The sequence below is a fragment of the Typopeltis vanoorti genome, chromosome 25 (assembly GCF_054136105.1).
Source record: "Typopeltis vanoorti isolate ZY-2024b chromosome 25, IOZ_Tvanoo_1.0, whole genome shotgun sequence".
Taxonomy (NCBI): Eukaryota; Metazoa; Arthropoda; class Arachnida; order Uropygi; family Thelyphonidae; genus Typopeltis; species Typopeltis vanoorti.
In genome coordinates this window covers 53,335,845-53,352,307 of record NC_143573.1, presented here as the reverse complement: position 1 = coordinate 53,352,307, position 16,463 = coordinate 53,335,845, and the positions used below count along the sequence as shown (strand labels likewise).

The 16,463-nt window shown below is 36.4% G+C and overlaps 1 protein-coding gene across 10 annotated transcripts in view; it reads right to left on the bottom strand.

The window, feature by feature from the left end:
- LOC150092750 (xylosyl- and glucuronyltransferase LARGE1-like) overlaps window positions 1-16,463 on the bottom strand; it is a 676,688-nt gene that overhangs the window by 238,924 nt on the left and 421,301 nt on the right. For all 10 annotated transcript variants that reach the window (XM_090414755.1, XM_090414753.1, XM_090414752.1 and 7 more), the window contains 2 exons: window positions 10,761-10,838; window positions 5,299-5,430 (listed from right to left, as the gene is read on the bottom strand). In XM_090414755.1, coding sequence (XP_090270881.1) covers window positions 5,299-5,430; window positions 10,761-10,838 — 210 coding nt within the window. The remainder of the gene's footprint in view (window positions 1-5,298; window positions 5,431-10,760; window positions 10,839-16,463) is intronic.

The window sequence follows — 16,463 nt, the reverse complement described above, 5'->3', positions numbered from 1 at the left end:
ATTGGTTTAAGAATGACAGAGGTGAAAGACAGAGAGAAATGGAGTAGAGCTGCTCATCTGCTGAAACTCTCTTGCTAGAGGATGCTACCAGACGACGATGACGATATGCTAATTTCTGCTTGTACTGCAGTTTTGTTGTCCTCACCAACTGAGTCATTTTCTATCTCTGATTATTACCATTAATCATCTTTTGTTGCCTCCCAAGTGTGTTCTTCTTATTATTCCAGATTTCATGCTTAATTCCCTCATTGATCCATTTTACATCTACCTTATTCAATCTTTTGCCCTTCAGAATACATTAACAATTAACAACTTCTTCTAAAATCTTCCCTCCACATCTTATCTTTACATTATCTCCTATTTTTCTACCCATTATCATTATCTTGGTCTTCTTTGTGTTAAGCCTTAGTCCGTACTCTTTACAAGAGTTTTCAATTCTTTGAACAATTTGTTGTAATCCATTTTCACTTTCTGCCATCACCACTACATCATCTGCATATCTTAAGTTATTAATGATTCTTCCATTTATTTTTATTCCTTCTTCTACATCCTCAAGTGCCTCTCTAAGCATCTGTCACTATAAAGATTAAACAATAATGGTGATAACTTGCATCCTTGTCTAACTCCTCTCTCTCTCTCTCCACTGAGAATTCTCCTGTTTCCTCTCCATTTACACATACTAATGCTGTTTGTGACCAATATAATCTCTTTAAAATTTCCAAGTTATAAGAGTCAATATCAATATTTTCTAGAATGTCAAAAAGCCTTTTATGTTTCGCTGTATCAAATGCCTTTTCAAAATCTAGAAATCCCCAAAACAACTTTCCACCATGGTTTAGTGTTTTCTCCCCAATAATTCTTAGACAAGTTATAGCCTCTCTAGTTCCTCTGTTGGTTCGGAATCCAAACTGTTCCTCATTCATTTCTTTTTTCTATTTTATTCTTAATTCTCTCTAAAATTATTTGTGCCAAAATTTTTGCTGTGTGAATTATAAGACTAATTGTTCTAAAATTGTTGTAGTCTAAAACTCCTGTCTTTTTTGGAATGGGGATAAAAATTGATCTTCTAAACTCTGCTGGTAATTTTTGTCCCTCATAAATTCCGTTAATAATTTGCCATAACACTTCCATACCTTTTTCACCTATATTCCTTATAAGTTCTATCTGTATACCATCTATTCCAGGGGATTTTCCTTCTTTCATCTTTTGAATTGCTAGATTCAATTCCTCCCTCATGATGTAGTGCCTTTTCCCACTATGCTCTTTCATTTGATTTTCTCCTCTTCCTCTGTCTTCATAAAGTTTACTTACATATTCTTCCCATCTCTGTAATATCTTATCTTTTATTATCAGGTTTTCACCTCTTTCATTCTTGATTGCTCCAGTCCTTTGCATCTTTCTCCTTCCTATCATCATATTAATGTTTTTATAAACATCTTTTATGTCATTTCTTTCTGCCTTTGCTGTTGTATCTTTATTTATTTCATCTAACCACTCTTCCTTTTTCTTTCTTATCTCTCTTTGTATCTCCCTACTCAAGTCTTTATACTACTTTTTTTTTTCTCCTCTGTTTTACTGTTAACTAACTTTCTTCTTTGTGATATTTTCCTCAAAATATTGTCTGTCATCCATGGCTTCTTTCTTTTCTCTCTTTCCTCTTCTGTTTTGGCTAAATGTGATTCTGTAGCAGTAATTATGCTTTCCTTCAGAATCTTCCATTTTTCACTTACATCATCACTTTCTTGTATATTTCTCTCATTCATTTCTTCTTCTACTTTCTTTGTGAATTCATTCGCTGTACTTGGTATCTTCAGCCGCTCCATGTTTCATGATTTGTTCCATTTCCCTGCAGTTATCTTTTTTAGATTAATCCTCATCTTAGTTGACAACAATATATGATCTGTATCACAGTCTGCTCCTGGATATGTTATCACATCTTTTATAATGTTTCTATATATTTTGTTTATCAAAACATAATCTATCTGATTTCTTCTATTATTTTTATCCTCCTCTGGGACTTTCCACGTATACAATCTTCTTGGATGTATCTTAAACCCAAGTGTTCATAATTGCTAAAGCATGTTTTCTATAGAAATCCAATATACAAGACAATGCATATCTCCTCTTTCATTTCTCACTCCCAATCCATATAGTCCAACAATATCTTCCTCCCTTCCTCTTCCAATTTTTGCATTCATATTGTCCTGTATTATAATTATATCTTTTGTTTATTTACATTTCAAACCCTGCTCTATATCACCACAAACTCTCTCTATCTTCTCATTCTCATAATCACAAGTAGGTAAATATATCTGAATAAGAATATTTCTTGGTTTTGCTTTCATCTTTACCACCAAAACTCTGTCCGAAATTAGCATATCAGGCAAGAAAAAACCTTATGAATTTTTTTTCATTTGTGGCAAATAGAAAGAAGAATGAGTATGGTAAGATGATGTTAAAGGAAGAAAATGAGAGATTGGTAACTGCTGTAGAGGACATAGTAGAGGTATTTATTCAGTTAAAAGTTCATCATGGTGCTTCATCCTCAGTGTGAAATCAGAAGCTCAAGTATAAAGAATGAAATGAGAGATTCAGTGGTGAGTGAGCAAGTAATATATGAAGAGTTAAGTAAGCTAGATGTCAATAAGGCAATAGGACTCGATGACATATCACCCTGTGTCCCAAGAGAATGTTTTAAGGAGTTAGCATCAGCCTTGGCCTACATTTTAACAAAAGTCTTACAACAACACAAGTTCCAAAGGAGTGGAAAGAAGGCAAAATTGTTCCACTTCACAAAGGTGGTTATAAAGCTAAGGCCAGAAATTATATGTATATCTCTAGTTGAAGTTAAGGTATTGGAGAGGTTGGTGAGAGCTAGGATACAAAAGTAGGTTGATTACAATGGTATTCTTGTGCTTGTCACTATGAATTTGTTAAAGGGAGGGTGTGTGTTACCATGTTGCTTATGTACTATAACAAGGTGACAAATGCATTGGACAAGGCATATGCTTATATAGTTGTATACTTAGATTTTAAAAATGCTTTTGATAGATTGTTACACAAGTTGTCATTAAACTGAAGCAGATGGGACTGGATAACAGACTAGTGAGTTGGATAGGTGGCTAGCAAGTTGTGTATGGGAGGGCACTATCTCAAAAGAGGAAAGTCACTGGTGGTGGTCCACAAGGGTCTGTTTTTGAACCATTGATATTTAATTTGTATATTAATAATATTGGGATAGATATGTCTAACTAGTAATATATAACTGTTTGCAGATGATGCAAAACTAGGGAGAGTGATGAGGAATCAAGCAGATGTTGTGGCCTTACAGGAGAACTTAAATAGATTATATGAGTGGGCAACAGTATGGAACTGTCAATTCAATGTTGCAAAGTGTAAGGTTCTTGAATTTGGTAGGCAACAATTGGATGCAAAGTATACGCTTGGTGGGGAAATTTTGGACAAAGTTGAGGAGATAAGAGAACTTGGAGTGATGGTTTACAAAGATCTGAAGTTCAGAGAGATCACATTGCACAAGTTCTGAAGTCATCACATTGGATAATGGCTATGATTTGTAGGACCTTAACATGCAGAAATAAGGAGGTTCTTGTTCCACTGCATAAGGCCTTGATCAGTTCTTGCATAGATTTTTATGCATAGATTTGGACCCCTGGTTTTTATGGTAATGAGGATATACTGTAAAGGGTCCAGAGAAGACTGACTCAGGAAGTCACATTACTGGCCTTATGAGGGATATTGAAGAATGGCATATTGAAGGATGCAGTTTGCAAAACCTTTTGATAGGAGAAGAGAAGGGATATGATTGAGATATTTAAGTTGGTAAAGGGCTGTTAATGGGTTAATGTGAAAAAACGTTTCTCATAGAATAGGATTAGGTGGCAGGAACAAGGGGCCGTATCTGAAAGCTGTATAACAAGGGTATGAGTAGAGGCATAAGGAGCAGGTTCTTTGCATGGAGAGTGGTTGATGAGTGGAATGTGTTGCCTTACATTGTGATGAATGCAGACACATTGGAAGATTTAAAACCGCAGTTTGATGGGCTATGTGTGTAATGAAAAAAACATTCTCTAATCTACATTTAAATTTAGAAATCATTTTGTTCTTTGATGGATCTCCTTGGCCTTAGCCATCCAGACATCTACAAAAACTATTTATCAAAAAGATAGATGGCTATATTACAATAACTAGAAAAATGAGCATAGCATACACAAAGTTGCAATGCAGAAAGATGGCCTATCTGATCATACAATGAAACCTGGATATAGTAACAACAGGCAGAAAACAGTTAATCCATTTGTCCAACTTCTGGTAAGATATAAGATTTAAAGAAGGACTGTCTGCATACATCTTGCTCCAATTACTCAACTTGAACTATACCTGAACTTCTACTATCAGCAATGTACTCTCCAGTTTATAAAACTGATAATCTGCAAAGAATGTCACTCTGAATTTCATGACATAAGTGTTTTAAGCACCTTATGACAAGACAGATGCATGATATCAACAAGATTCACAAAAGAACACCATTCATATATAAGTGCTCAGGACTTCACATATGAATAAATAACTTTCATACTTACTCCAAGGCTCAGGTTAAATCCACTTCAGATATGTTCATTTTAACCATAACTGCATAGTTTATTATGATTGTCAATTTGTGTGTTCTTCTGGTTGGTTTGCCAATTTTAAGGGATGAAAAACCCAAGTTTCCATGAGGAAAAATTCTGATACATCCATATGAAACTGGCTCACTCACTTTCAGTTTAAAGTGAGTGAACCCGTTTCTATCATGCCTCCTCTTTTCTACCTGTGAACTAAATTTTGAAACACACACACACACACACACACACACACACACACACACACACACACACACACACACACACACACACACACACACACACACACACACACACACACACACACACACACACACAATCTTCAATCAAACCTGATAAGTGAGCATTCCACAGACCTCTTGTCTGGATCTTCTCCACAAACCCCAAAAACCCAGGTGACAATGCAGCATTGAATATCAAAGGAAATAGCTTTCTGTATGTTCTATCAATTGCTTTGGCAAGATCTAGTAATATCACAGTATATCCATATTTCTCTTAAACAGGTCAGTTATTACTATGTATTAAATGTGATAGATTACCAAGACAAGAAGTACTAACTTATAATTTAATCAGATTGTATAACTTACATAATTTTTATATAAATATAAATAAATAAAAATAAAACTCTTGAGATCATAGTGGCTTAAAATCAGCTCACCTGGTCAGCTAAAGATGTAGACAGCATACTTAATAATTCTTTCTCTGCTATCAGTCGCCACATTTGCATCCAAGAATGCTCTCTGAGCCTTTGAAGATGCAATAAAATAACTCCTGTATTAAAACCACGACCCTATCAGATAAACAGCAGAAAAATTATCATTTTTATTAGACTCCATGAAACTGCAAAACCCATTATTAGAGGCCCATTAATTACTAGCATATATATAACAAGAGATTATGAGGGTGGTCTGAAAAGTTCTCGGCTTAACAATAATAAAACGAATTTATAATCTCAAAATTATTTTTATTTTTCAACATAATCACCCTTAAGACTAATACATCTATTCCGGCGATGCTCCAGCACCATTATCCCATCCCTGCAGTGCTTCTCAGTAATATCTGAAAAATACCCTTCTACACTGCAATCATCTCTTGATTCGAAAAAAAAAAACGCTGACCAGTGAGGAAGAGTTTTAGTTTTGGGAAGATACAGAAATCAGAGAGAGCCAAATCTGGAGGAACAGGATGGATGTTCCAACATTCATAGTGCAGATCCCTTAATTTTCCCATTGCCAAAACACCTTTGTGGGCAGGTGCATTGTCTTGATGAAAGATGATTTTTTCCTTCTGCAAACCGGGTTTTTTCTTATGAATTTTTTCATCTAGTCTGGTTAAAAGATCAGAATAATATTCCCCAGTTATTGCTTTACCCTTTTCAAAATAATTAATAAACAAAATGTCTTTAGCATCCCAAAACACCGATGCCATAACCTTTCCTACTGATGGAACCCATTTTGTCTTCTTTGGCACTGAACAACTGGCTTCTGTCCACTGTTTTGACTACTGTTTGGATTCTGGTGTGTAATGGTGAAACCAAGTCTCATCCAATGTAATAAATCAACACACAAAATCAGTTTTATTCTTGTTAAAATGCTCCAAGCATTTTAACAAGATTTTCCTGCGATTTTCCTGATTTTCTTTGTGAGTATGTTTTTGATCTGCTGTGAGCAAGCATGGCACTCATCTTGTGCAAAGCTTTTTCATTTGCAATTCTTCATGCAAAATATATCCTACAAGTTCTTTTGAAATGCCTATAGTCTCAGCAATTTCAAGCACTTTGACTCGCCTGTCATCCAATACCATATCATGCACTTGATCAATGATTTCTGGTGTTGTTACACTTTCTGGACGTCCTTCACGTGGATCATCTTCAAGGCTGGCCATACCAGCCTTGAAGATGATCAAATAAATTTTGAATGAATTCAGCCTTCGAAAGAATTTCTTTTGGCATTAAACCTTCTTTTACAAAAAATTTTATAACCACACAATACTCAATTTTATCCATCTCAATGTATACAGACAACACTTTTGCTTCAGACAGCTGTATAAAACAAACTACTTGATAGAATGGCTTGCAATTTTACATGGATGCTTATGACAGATATACCAACTTAGAAAAAGAAATCGTGCCGACAGTGTTGCCATCTATGGTCGAGGCTGAGAACTTTTCAGACCACCTTCGTACACACACACTATCTACAAATAATTGTCTGGATGCTCCTGTTATTTGAAGTTATAGAACATTCCAGGTTTGTTAATAACATAAAAACCAGTGTACAGATAGTAGGAAGCAGTATTTCATCGTAGCAGTTGAATATGGGTGGTATGGCAACACGACATGAATCAGTGACTTTGAGAGAGGTGTTATCATGGGCTGTCACATTGGTGGCATGTCCATATGTACCATTGCAGCTCAACTGGAGCATCCAAAATCAATAGTTGGCGATGATCACCAAATGGAGACATTCTGGCATCACTTAGTGCCAGAAAACATCCAGGGTGGCTGCTAAAAATGACTGACAAGGACAGGAGGGTGTTAAAACAAGTGGCATGTTTTAACACCCTCTACAATCAGCACAGCCCATCCATGACGAGTTCCAGAGCACCATGATGAGCACTAATACTGTATGGAAAAAAACCTCCATTTACTGGGTTTCAATGGAAGAGCAGCAGCAAACAAGTCGAACATCACAACAACAAACAAGATGGTGCGTCTGGTCTGGTGCAAAGAGCATGTAAATTGGACAATTGACAATTGAAAAATGGTACTCTGGAGCAATGAATCAAGTTTCACCTGTTTCCAGTCTGATGGTAGGATGTATGTGTGGAGGCAGACTGGTGAATGCTTGTTACCACAGTATGGTGGTGGAAGAGTAATGATGTGGGCTGCATTCAGCTAGTTTGCAGTGGGACCACTGGTCCTTGTGGTTTCATGAAGGCAGGTAAGTACCTTGATATTCTGGATAATCAGGTGCTGCCTAAACAGTGAAGTTTTTATGGAATGGACCTGTGTTACTATCAAGATGACAATGCCCCAAGCCACAAAACTGCAGCTATTATGGAATGTCATGAAGAGATGGGTATTAAATGACTGCCCTTGCGTGTGCAGAATCCTGACCTAACCATTAAACATCTGTGGGATGAATTGGAGTGGTGATTGAGGTCCAGAGCAGCACCTCCTCAACCTGTATCTGAACTCAGTGCTGCTTTGATGGATAATGGAGACAAATTACAAATTCCATGTAATGTCTTTCCATATTGATGGAAAGCCTCCCTCAAAGGGCAGGAGGTGATTAAAGTCAAAGGTGGACATACCCGATATTAGGGTTTGCCTTCGGGGATCAATTGTAAATTGCTAAAATGTCTGGACAATTATTGGTAAATAGTGTATATTTATTATTATTATTATTATTATTATTATTATTATTATTATTATTATTATTCAGGCCTCCATGGAGTCAAAAGACTCATCGTGGGAGGTCCTTCCTAAGAATATAAAGTCTATCATACCACTCCTTAAACTCATTGACCGTTCTCGCCCTCACCACTCCATCAGGCAATGCATTCCATGGCTCAACCACCCTCCACGCAAAGAAACCACTCCTCACCCTCTTGCTCACAGTTTCCTTTCATAACTTCCAGGGACAGCCTCTTGTCATCACTCCTTCCCGCTGTTCAACCAAGAGAAAGAACTCCCCAGTGTCAACCCTGTAACCACCTCTCAACAGTTTAAAAGTCTCAATCATATCACCTCTCCTTCTTCTATCCGCCAAACTCTGCAGTCCACATTCCCTCAGCCGATCCTCATAACTATCCTTGTACAGTCCTGAAACCATCTTTGTCATCCGTCTTTGTATCCTTACTACAGTTAATTTATCCCCCTCATATTATTATTATTATTATTCACGCCTCCATGAAGTCCAAAGACTCATCACGGGAGGTCCTTCCTAGGAAACATAAAGTCTATCAAGGCTCATCGTGGGAGGTCCCTCTTAGGAAACAAAAAGTCTATCATACCACTCCTTAAACTCATTGACCATTCTCAGTCACTCGGTTACTCTCAGTGTCCTTCTCGTTATTGCAGCAATCATCTGTGTTACCTTCACCACCTTTGCAATATGTCCCCTAAATTTCAGGTTTCTATCAATCACCAACCCCAGATCTCTTGTCTCCCCCACTTCCTCCAGTATAGCTCCTCTAATAAAGCATGCAGCATCCCATCGATGTGTCCCAAACCTCAAGACCTTACATTTTGCTGCATTAAACCGATAACTCCATTCATTTGCCATTCTGTCTAGCTTATTATTATTATTATTATTATTATTATTATTATTATTATTATTTCGGGCAACTCCAAGAGTCCTTAGACTCATCAAGGGAGGCCCTAAACATCATGTCCACACAACTATGCGATTACATTCTCACAGTATCTATCATACCTTGTCTTGAACTCGTTCGCCGTCATAGCACCCACAACAGACTCTGGCAGCTTATTCCACTCATTTACCACTCTAAAAGTAAAGAACCCAGCTCTAACACCCCTGCTAACCACACTCTTGCCCTGCTTCCATAGGTGTCCCCTAGTTCTCCCACCACCAGTCCTGATCTCAAAAATATCCTCTGAATTAATCCTATAGAATCCCTTTAGCAATTTGAATGTCTCAATCATATCTCCCCTCCTCCGCCTATCAACTAGTTTCTGCAACCCACAAATCTTCAACCTGTTCTCATATGGTTCATTCCATAGACCTGTTATCATCTTAGTCATTCACCTCTGGATCCTCTCCACCTCCTCCCCATCAAGAAGGAACCGAGGTGACCAAATCTGGGCACAGTAGTCGAGATGAGGTCTTATCAAGGCTCGGTACAGAGGTCCAATAACTTGCTTGTCTCTGCTCGTCAAGGTATTTTTCAACAACCAAGTGATTTGATGAGCTGATTTAGCTACTTTTGCAGTGTGCCCCCTAAACTTCATCTCCCTATCCACCAACACTCCCAATTATATAAACGAAAAGAAAAATTATTTCAAAAATAACTGAAGAGTTTCACTATGACAGCTTTGAAAAACTTGTTATGAAGTGAAGAAACTGTATTGAGAAGTAGGAAAATTACATTGAGAAATTTGGATGGAGATATTCAGTTGTTTGCAGATGATGCAAAGTTGGGACAAACCATAAAGAGTAGTGAAGATGTTGTGGCCTTGCAAGAAGACTTGAATAAATTGAGTGATTGGGCAAGCAAATGGGGATGTGAGTTCAATGTTGCAAAATGTAAGGTTTTAAAATTTGGAAAACAAAGATGGGATGCAGAATTTATGCTTGGTGAGAATATATTGTTGGAGGTAGAGGAAATAAGAGATCTTGGGGTGATAGTGGATAAGGATCTAAAATTTAGGGGACACATCGCCAAAATTGTGAAGACAACACAAAGACTTCTGGGAATGATGCGGAGGACACTGACGTGTAGAAGTAGGGAGATTCTTGTTCCATTGTATAAGGCTTTGATTAGGCCACACATGGACTATTGTGCCCAGATTTGGTCACCTGGTTTTCAGAAGGATGAAGAGATGTTGGAAAGGGTCCAAAGGCAACTGACTAAGGTAGTTTCTGACCTCTGGAATGTTGAGTATGAGGAAAGATTGAGAAGATGTAATTTGCAGAGTCTGGTGGACAGGAGGAAGAGGGGAGATATGATAGAGACCTACAAGTTGGTAAGGGGTTGTTATAGGATCAATGCTGGAGAAGTTCTACAGAGAATAGTGGGAGATCAGGGGAGAACCAGAGGTCATACCTGGAAACTGTATAAAGAGGGTGTGAGAGGCAGGTTTATTTCATGCAGAGTTGTGAATGATTGGAATGCCTTGCCTGAGAGTGTGGTGTCTGCAAGGAGTTTGAGTGTGTTTAAGACACGGTATGATGAGATGTGTGTGTGTGATAAAAGGACCTCCCAGATGAGTCTTTGACTCCATGAGGTCTTGGGAAATAATAATAATAATAATAATAATAATAATAATAATAATAATAAATAAAGTAGATATTAAACCAGCATTTTTAATAGTATTTCATATGTAACCTGAAAATATTAAATGCTTGTACAATGTTTAAAAATAAAACAACTTACCAGTGCTGGCCATGGTCTATGATTTTTCCATAATTTTCCCAAATACCAATCACTTTGATTTTCTACCAGTCCTATTGCCTAGTTTTATAAGGAAAAAAATGCAACACTATTATTATGATATTTACATATCATTATTAGTACTATTTTCAAGCTTCCAGGAAGTCACAAAACCTCAAAATAAATAAATTAGTTATCTCACTCTCTCAGACAATGCATTCAATTCTTGCACTGCTATCCTAAGAGTTCACTTATTACTGGAAAAATATAAATCTTGTTATGTCATAACAGTCAATATAATTTCTTGTTCTTCCCCATCCCCACATGCTACCTTTGCTATCCCTTGTCTCAGTCTAAAGATGAATACAGAATAACTTTCAGAGAATCAACTTTAAGAGGATGATCTTAAAATAAAATAAAAACAAGCACCTGAAACTTATAACGATTAAATAACTGAGTTAAAAAATCCATTTATTCCATTCAAAACAGTTCACTTTTGCATGAATGCATTTCATTTCCTCCAATTTTTAAAGCAGACTGGAAGGTACACTATTATTGTAATCTATTTTCACAAGTTTGCCATTCTCCAAGAAAAAATTTAATTGTCAAGTTTTTACTAAATCACTCTTGTTCAATTTCCAAGGATGACCATGCCCACTCCTATCTTGAGTTTTATCCCATAAAATCCTTTAGTAACTTGTATGTTTATATCATTATTCTCTCTTTTTTTTTTCTTCCTATTCATCAAATCATGTAATCTGCAAACCTTCAGTCTGCCATCATTGCAAGCATTTAGCATTCCACAGATATTACCTTCTTGGATAAATGCCTCTGAATCCTCCACCATTTTCTCATATAAGGAAAAAAATAGCATGGTAGTCCAATGTGGTTATATGAAGGCTTTATAAAGAAGGACAGTAACTTCTTTACCCATATTTGTCAGTGAGTTCTTCAACATCCATGTGATCCTTTTAAGCTATTTAGTCCACTTCTATATTAAGGTCTGTAACTGATAGTAGACAGGAAGTTGAAGCCAGTTTCATTTATTATTATCTTTCCCAACATCAGAAAATGATTGTATATATTCTCCTTCAAGTCATCTTCAATATTTTTAACCTATAAAATAAACAACAGTAGCAGCTAAGCAGAGAGAGAGAGAGAGCAGTGCAGTCATTTCTCTTAAGTAAATCAATAATTACTTCATTATCAAAGTGAGTAAATTACTTAAGGCAGGATCACTCCTTTACAGACTATGTTAAAGAGACATATATATTCTTTCCAAATTCTGTTCATTCCTAAATTTGAGCATTAACCATTTTCCCTCAACTTCCGCCCCAGAGATACTAAGTGGTTCCACACTTCTGAGACCTGGCCAGTCCCAAGACTTAAGTTAAATGAGCTCATATTAAGATTCTGCAATATCCTTTTGCAACTGGGTAGTCAGTTTTCAGTTTAGATTTTCATGGGAATATAACAAAGATTTGATGATTTCAGTTTTGTAGATGTGGTAAAGGTGCATATGACCAGGTTCAAAGAGAAAAAATGTTCAAAAATGCTACAATTGTATAGCGTAAATAGGATATTGCACCTAATGGTACACAGTCTATATTTAAATTGTAAGTCAGCAAGCAGTTTAGAATGCAGGAAGTACAGGAAGATAGTTTGATGTGAGACAAGTGTCAGGTGTAAGACAAGTGTGCATGCTTTCTCCACTGCTGTTCATAATCTATATAGATCACATTATGAAAGAAAGTAGCATTAAACCTGATATGAAAATGGAACTGTTAATCTCAGCTTTTTACTTTATGTTGATGATGTTATACTCTTAAATAATCCAACATAAGTTTTCAGGATTCCTTAATTAAATTGAATAAGTGCTGTAACAAATATGGCATAAAAACCAGCAATAAAAAGATCAAACTATGAAAGTAGGCACAAAGATTTGACTGCATTCTGAATGGAGAACCTATTGAATTAATATTTCAGCTGTTGAATCTTAATTCAACAGCTGAAATGTTAATTCATTAATTTTTAGTGAAGATGGCAAACTAAATATGAAAATAGCACACAGAATTAGAATTAGCAAAGCTGGAACAGTGGAAGTCAACTGAATAAATTTATATGGAATAAGAGAGAGAAATTAATCAGAACACTATCAGTATATAAGACATTGTTGAGGTAAATTTTAACTTATGGGTCTGAGAGCTGGGTTAGAAGTGAAACAACTGATCAAAGACCAAAGACCACAGATGTGAAAGTTCTGAGAAAAATTAAAGATGGCATCAATGAGAGTATCACATTAAAAAATAAAATATCAGAAAAGAACTTGATATTGTGAGCATTCAGGAATAGATGAGCAGAACTAATCTCAGGTGGTATGGTCACTTAAACAGAATGTGAATTGAATGGAAAGATTAACAAAGCAAGTGGTTGATGAAAAGTGGCAGGAAAAGGCCCAGAGGAAGACCAAGATGTAGGTGGATTGATGCAGTTAGAAGTGCTTTAGAACAGTGGCTCCTAAACTGTGGATCTCAGCAAATATTGATAACGTTGAGTACATTAAATATTTATTATAGAACTACTAATGAAATTCTCATGAAAGAATGAAACTACAAATTTCATTTTATATTTGTTTAGTTTATTGCATAAATAAATGTCATCAAATATGATTCTACTGATTACATGATTATTTAAAAGAGGGTTGTGGATGGAAAGGAGTGGGTAATCAAAAACGTTTAAGCACCTGTGCCTTAGAAGACTGAAGTATAAAAGCTGACACTATTGGAATTCAGGCAGATAACAGACTACTTTGGAGAAAAAAATTGTCAACAGGAGTTTAGTAATAATGTAAACTATGTGTGTGGGTATCATCATAGTATCCTGTATATCCCTTGAGGGTACATATCAGGAATTTGATTATGATGATCAGTTTCTTTCTTTCCAGTTGTGAAATGAGACTGTTTTTTGGAAAGAAGCATGCTGAGATCTGCCTGAATTATATATGTGTGCTTGTGTATGACAAGTGTATCAACACTTTTGTAGGAAATTGTTGATATGGAATTGTAGGCTAAATTGAAGATAGTGAGCACAGGATCCAAGAACTGAAATGACTAATTTCTCAGATTTTATAATAGTATGAATTGGCTCTTGTATAGATTGGTCTCCCATATATAGGGATTTTTAGTTTTTTAGCTAACAAATCGCAAATCTGCCCAGCTATTGAATACTGCTCTCGCATATGGGGTGGGGCCCCTAAAAGCTCCCTCAAAATGACTAAATACAGAGGAGAGCAATTAGACTTACTAATGACCAATCTCTTACCAACTCATTCCCCCTGCTTTTGCACAGACGTTTGGTTTCTGCTATATGTGTATTCTACAAATATTTCAACGGGAAAAGTTTATCTGAAATAGCATCAATAATTCCCCCACTTAGTACTAAGCTCATTGGAACATGTGCAGCTGCTGCTCAAAATCCCTTCATAGTGCACCTTGAAACTCACAGAACAGGTTTCTTTTCTTCCTCCTTCATCCTTGTCACTGCTGTATTGTGGAACAACCTTTCCCCTGATATGTTTCCCAAGGAATACAATAACAGTCTTTTAAATCCAATGTAAACAAGTTCCTCCTTTCTCAACCACTACCCGTATACAGTACTAATGTACTATAGGTTGATCAATGAACCTCTAGTGTATGGGCTCAACATAAAAAAAAATAATAATAATATATATACATATTTCCCATCAGATTATTTCCTATATTATTGATGTACAAATTAAATAACAAAGGACCAAGTAGTGACCCATGTAGTATACCACTAGTCACCAGCCTTCTCCTGGACTCAACTCCTCCATAAACAACACTTTTATATCTTTCTGTCAGTCACCCCCTAATCCAAATTACCAGATTCATATCATCCCCTTGCTACAATTTATGCAACAGAGTTCTATGTAGAATTCCTCCTTCAACTTTCCACATAGTGAAATAACACTTTCAGATTTCTTTTGGCCTCATCAGCTGGCTTTCTCCCTGAATTAACATTTTCCTGATACCCTTATTAAATGTGACTTCTCCATGTCTTACTTGTGCAATTCCTCTCTCTCTCTCTCTCTCTCATTAGTCCTCTCAGTGCCTTCTTCAGAAACAGCTGTTACTCCTGCATCCCTGGCCATCCAATTCCTTTCTTGTCTACTTACACTTTCACTTCCTCTTTGAGAAGAGGCTTCTCACACTGTGTTCACCTGTCCACCCTGAGCCCTTCATTTTCCTGTTTGTCTTGCACACCTGTTTTCTCATTCTCTATACTCATGCTTCCCACTTCTCCATTCATAAGCATCAATTCAATCCCTCCTTCCTTTCTTACTCTACAATTCTTCCTCATTGCCTTTTACTTGCTCAAATCCATTCTCTGCACTCATTACTCTTCCTTCCAGTAGCATCCTCTCTGGATGCCTCAAACCAAAATCATGCAAATGCAGTTTATCACTCTTATGCAATTCCATCATTCAAACTTAACCCACACATTTACAAAGTACAGTCTTTTCTCTTCACACATTTCCTCTAACATATCATTCATAATCCTTGCTCTCTGCCTCCTGTTATCACTGTCATACCTGGCAACATGCTGAATACTTTCCCTATCACACTATTGTCTTTTATTCTAATCAACAACCTCCTGATATACAACCTTTTTTTTTTTTTTTGTCATCCATTCCTCATATCCAACACCTCAATCATTTTACACATTCTACCTCATGGAAAACAAAGCCTTCTGCATCTATTGTTTACTGCATCTCTAATAATCAAATCCAATTACAACACTGCTCGTGAGTTTTTCATTTGAATTATTCATTTCAGTCTTCTTCGCTGCTCCATACATATCTACAGTTCTCTTCATTTCATTCTGCATCTGCTTCTTTATCTTGCCTCATCTTCACAAACTCTGATTTCAAATCTTGCATTTTTTTTGCCTATATATTCTTTCTGACTATTTTACTATGTCACTCATTAAAAGCCCTTCCTTTGTCATCCCCTCAACACTCAATTTCCTCGTGATGTCACATTTGTGAGAATGAAATACCCTGATAAACTACTCATTGAATACTTCAACTGTATTCTCTGTAGCAGTTACCAATGTAGCAATTTCACCTCCCTTATTTCTGAAATTCCTTGCATTCATAAATAAGCATAGCACTTTATTTTTTAATCTATAGTATGTCTGACCCATGCACCCTCCCTGCTCATCTGCGACTTCTCCGCACCTGCTCCTGTCTGCTCACCTTTATAATCCATTATCCCATATATCTCCCAGCTCTGCTCCCCATATTTCTTAAGTTCTTGATAGGTTATCAGAGTGCAGGAAAGTGGAACAGTCAGATTGTTCCACTTTCCTGCACTTTCACATCACATTTAGAGGAGGAAGGCAATCTTTGATGGTGAAAGATAAGTTCTTTTTGAAAGTATTTAAAGATAACTAACTCATTCTTTCTGCATTATTATTTTTATAAGTGCTTGTTTATTTTTAAGGGTAGTGTGCTTAATTTTCCTTTTTTATTTTTATTTTATTGTATGCTATGTTGTGTGTCATGCACTGATGCATAAAACAATGGTGGATGATTTCTCCATGCACGATTTTGTTTGCTGTACATGTGTGACAATATATGCACTTTGTAAAATGAGAGATTTATGGAAGGAGAAGGAAACCGGA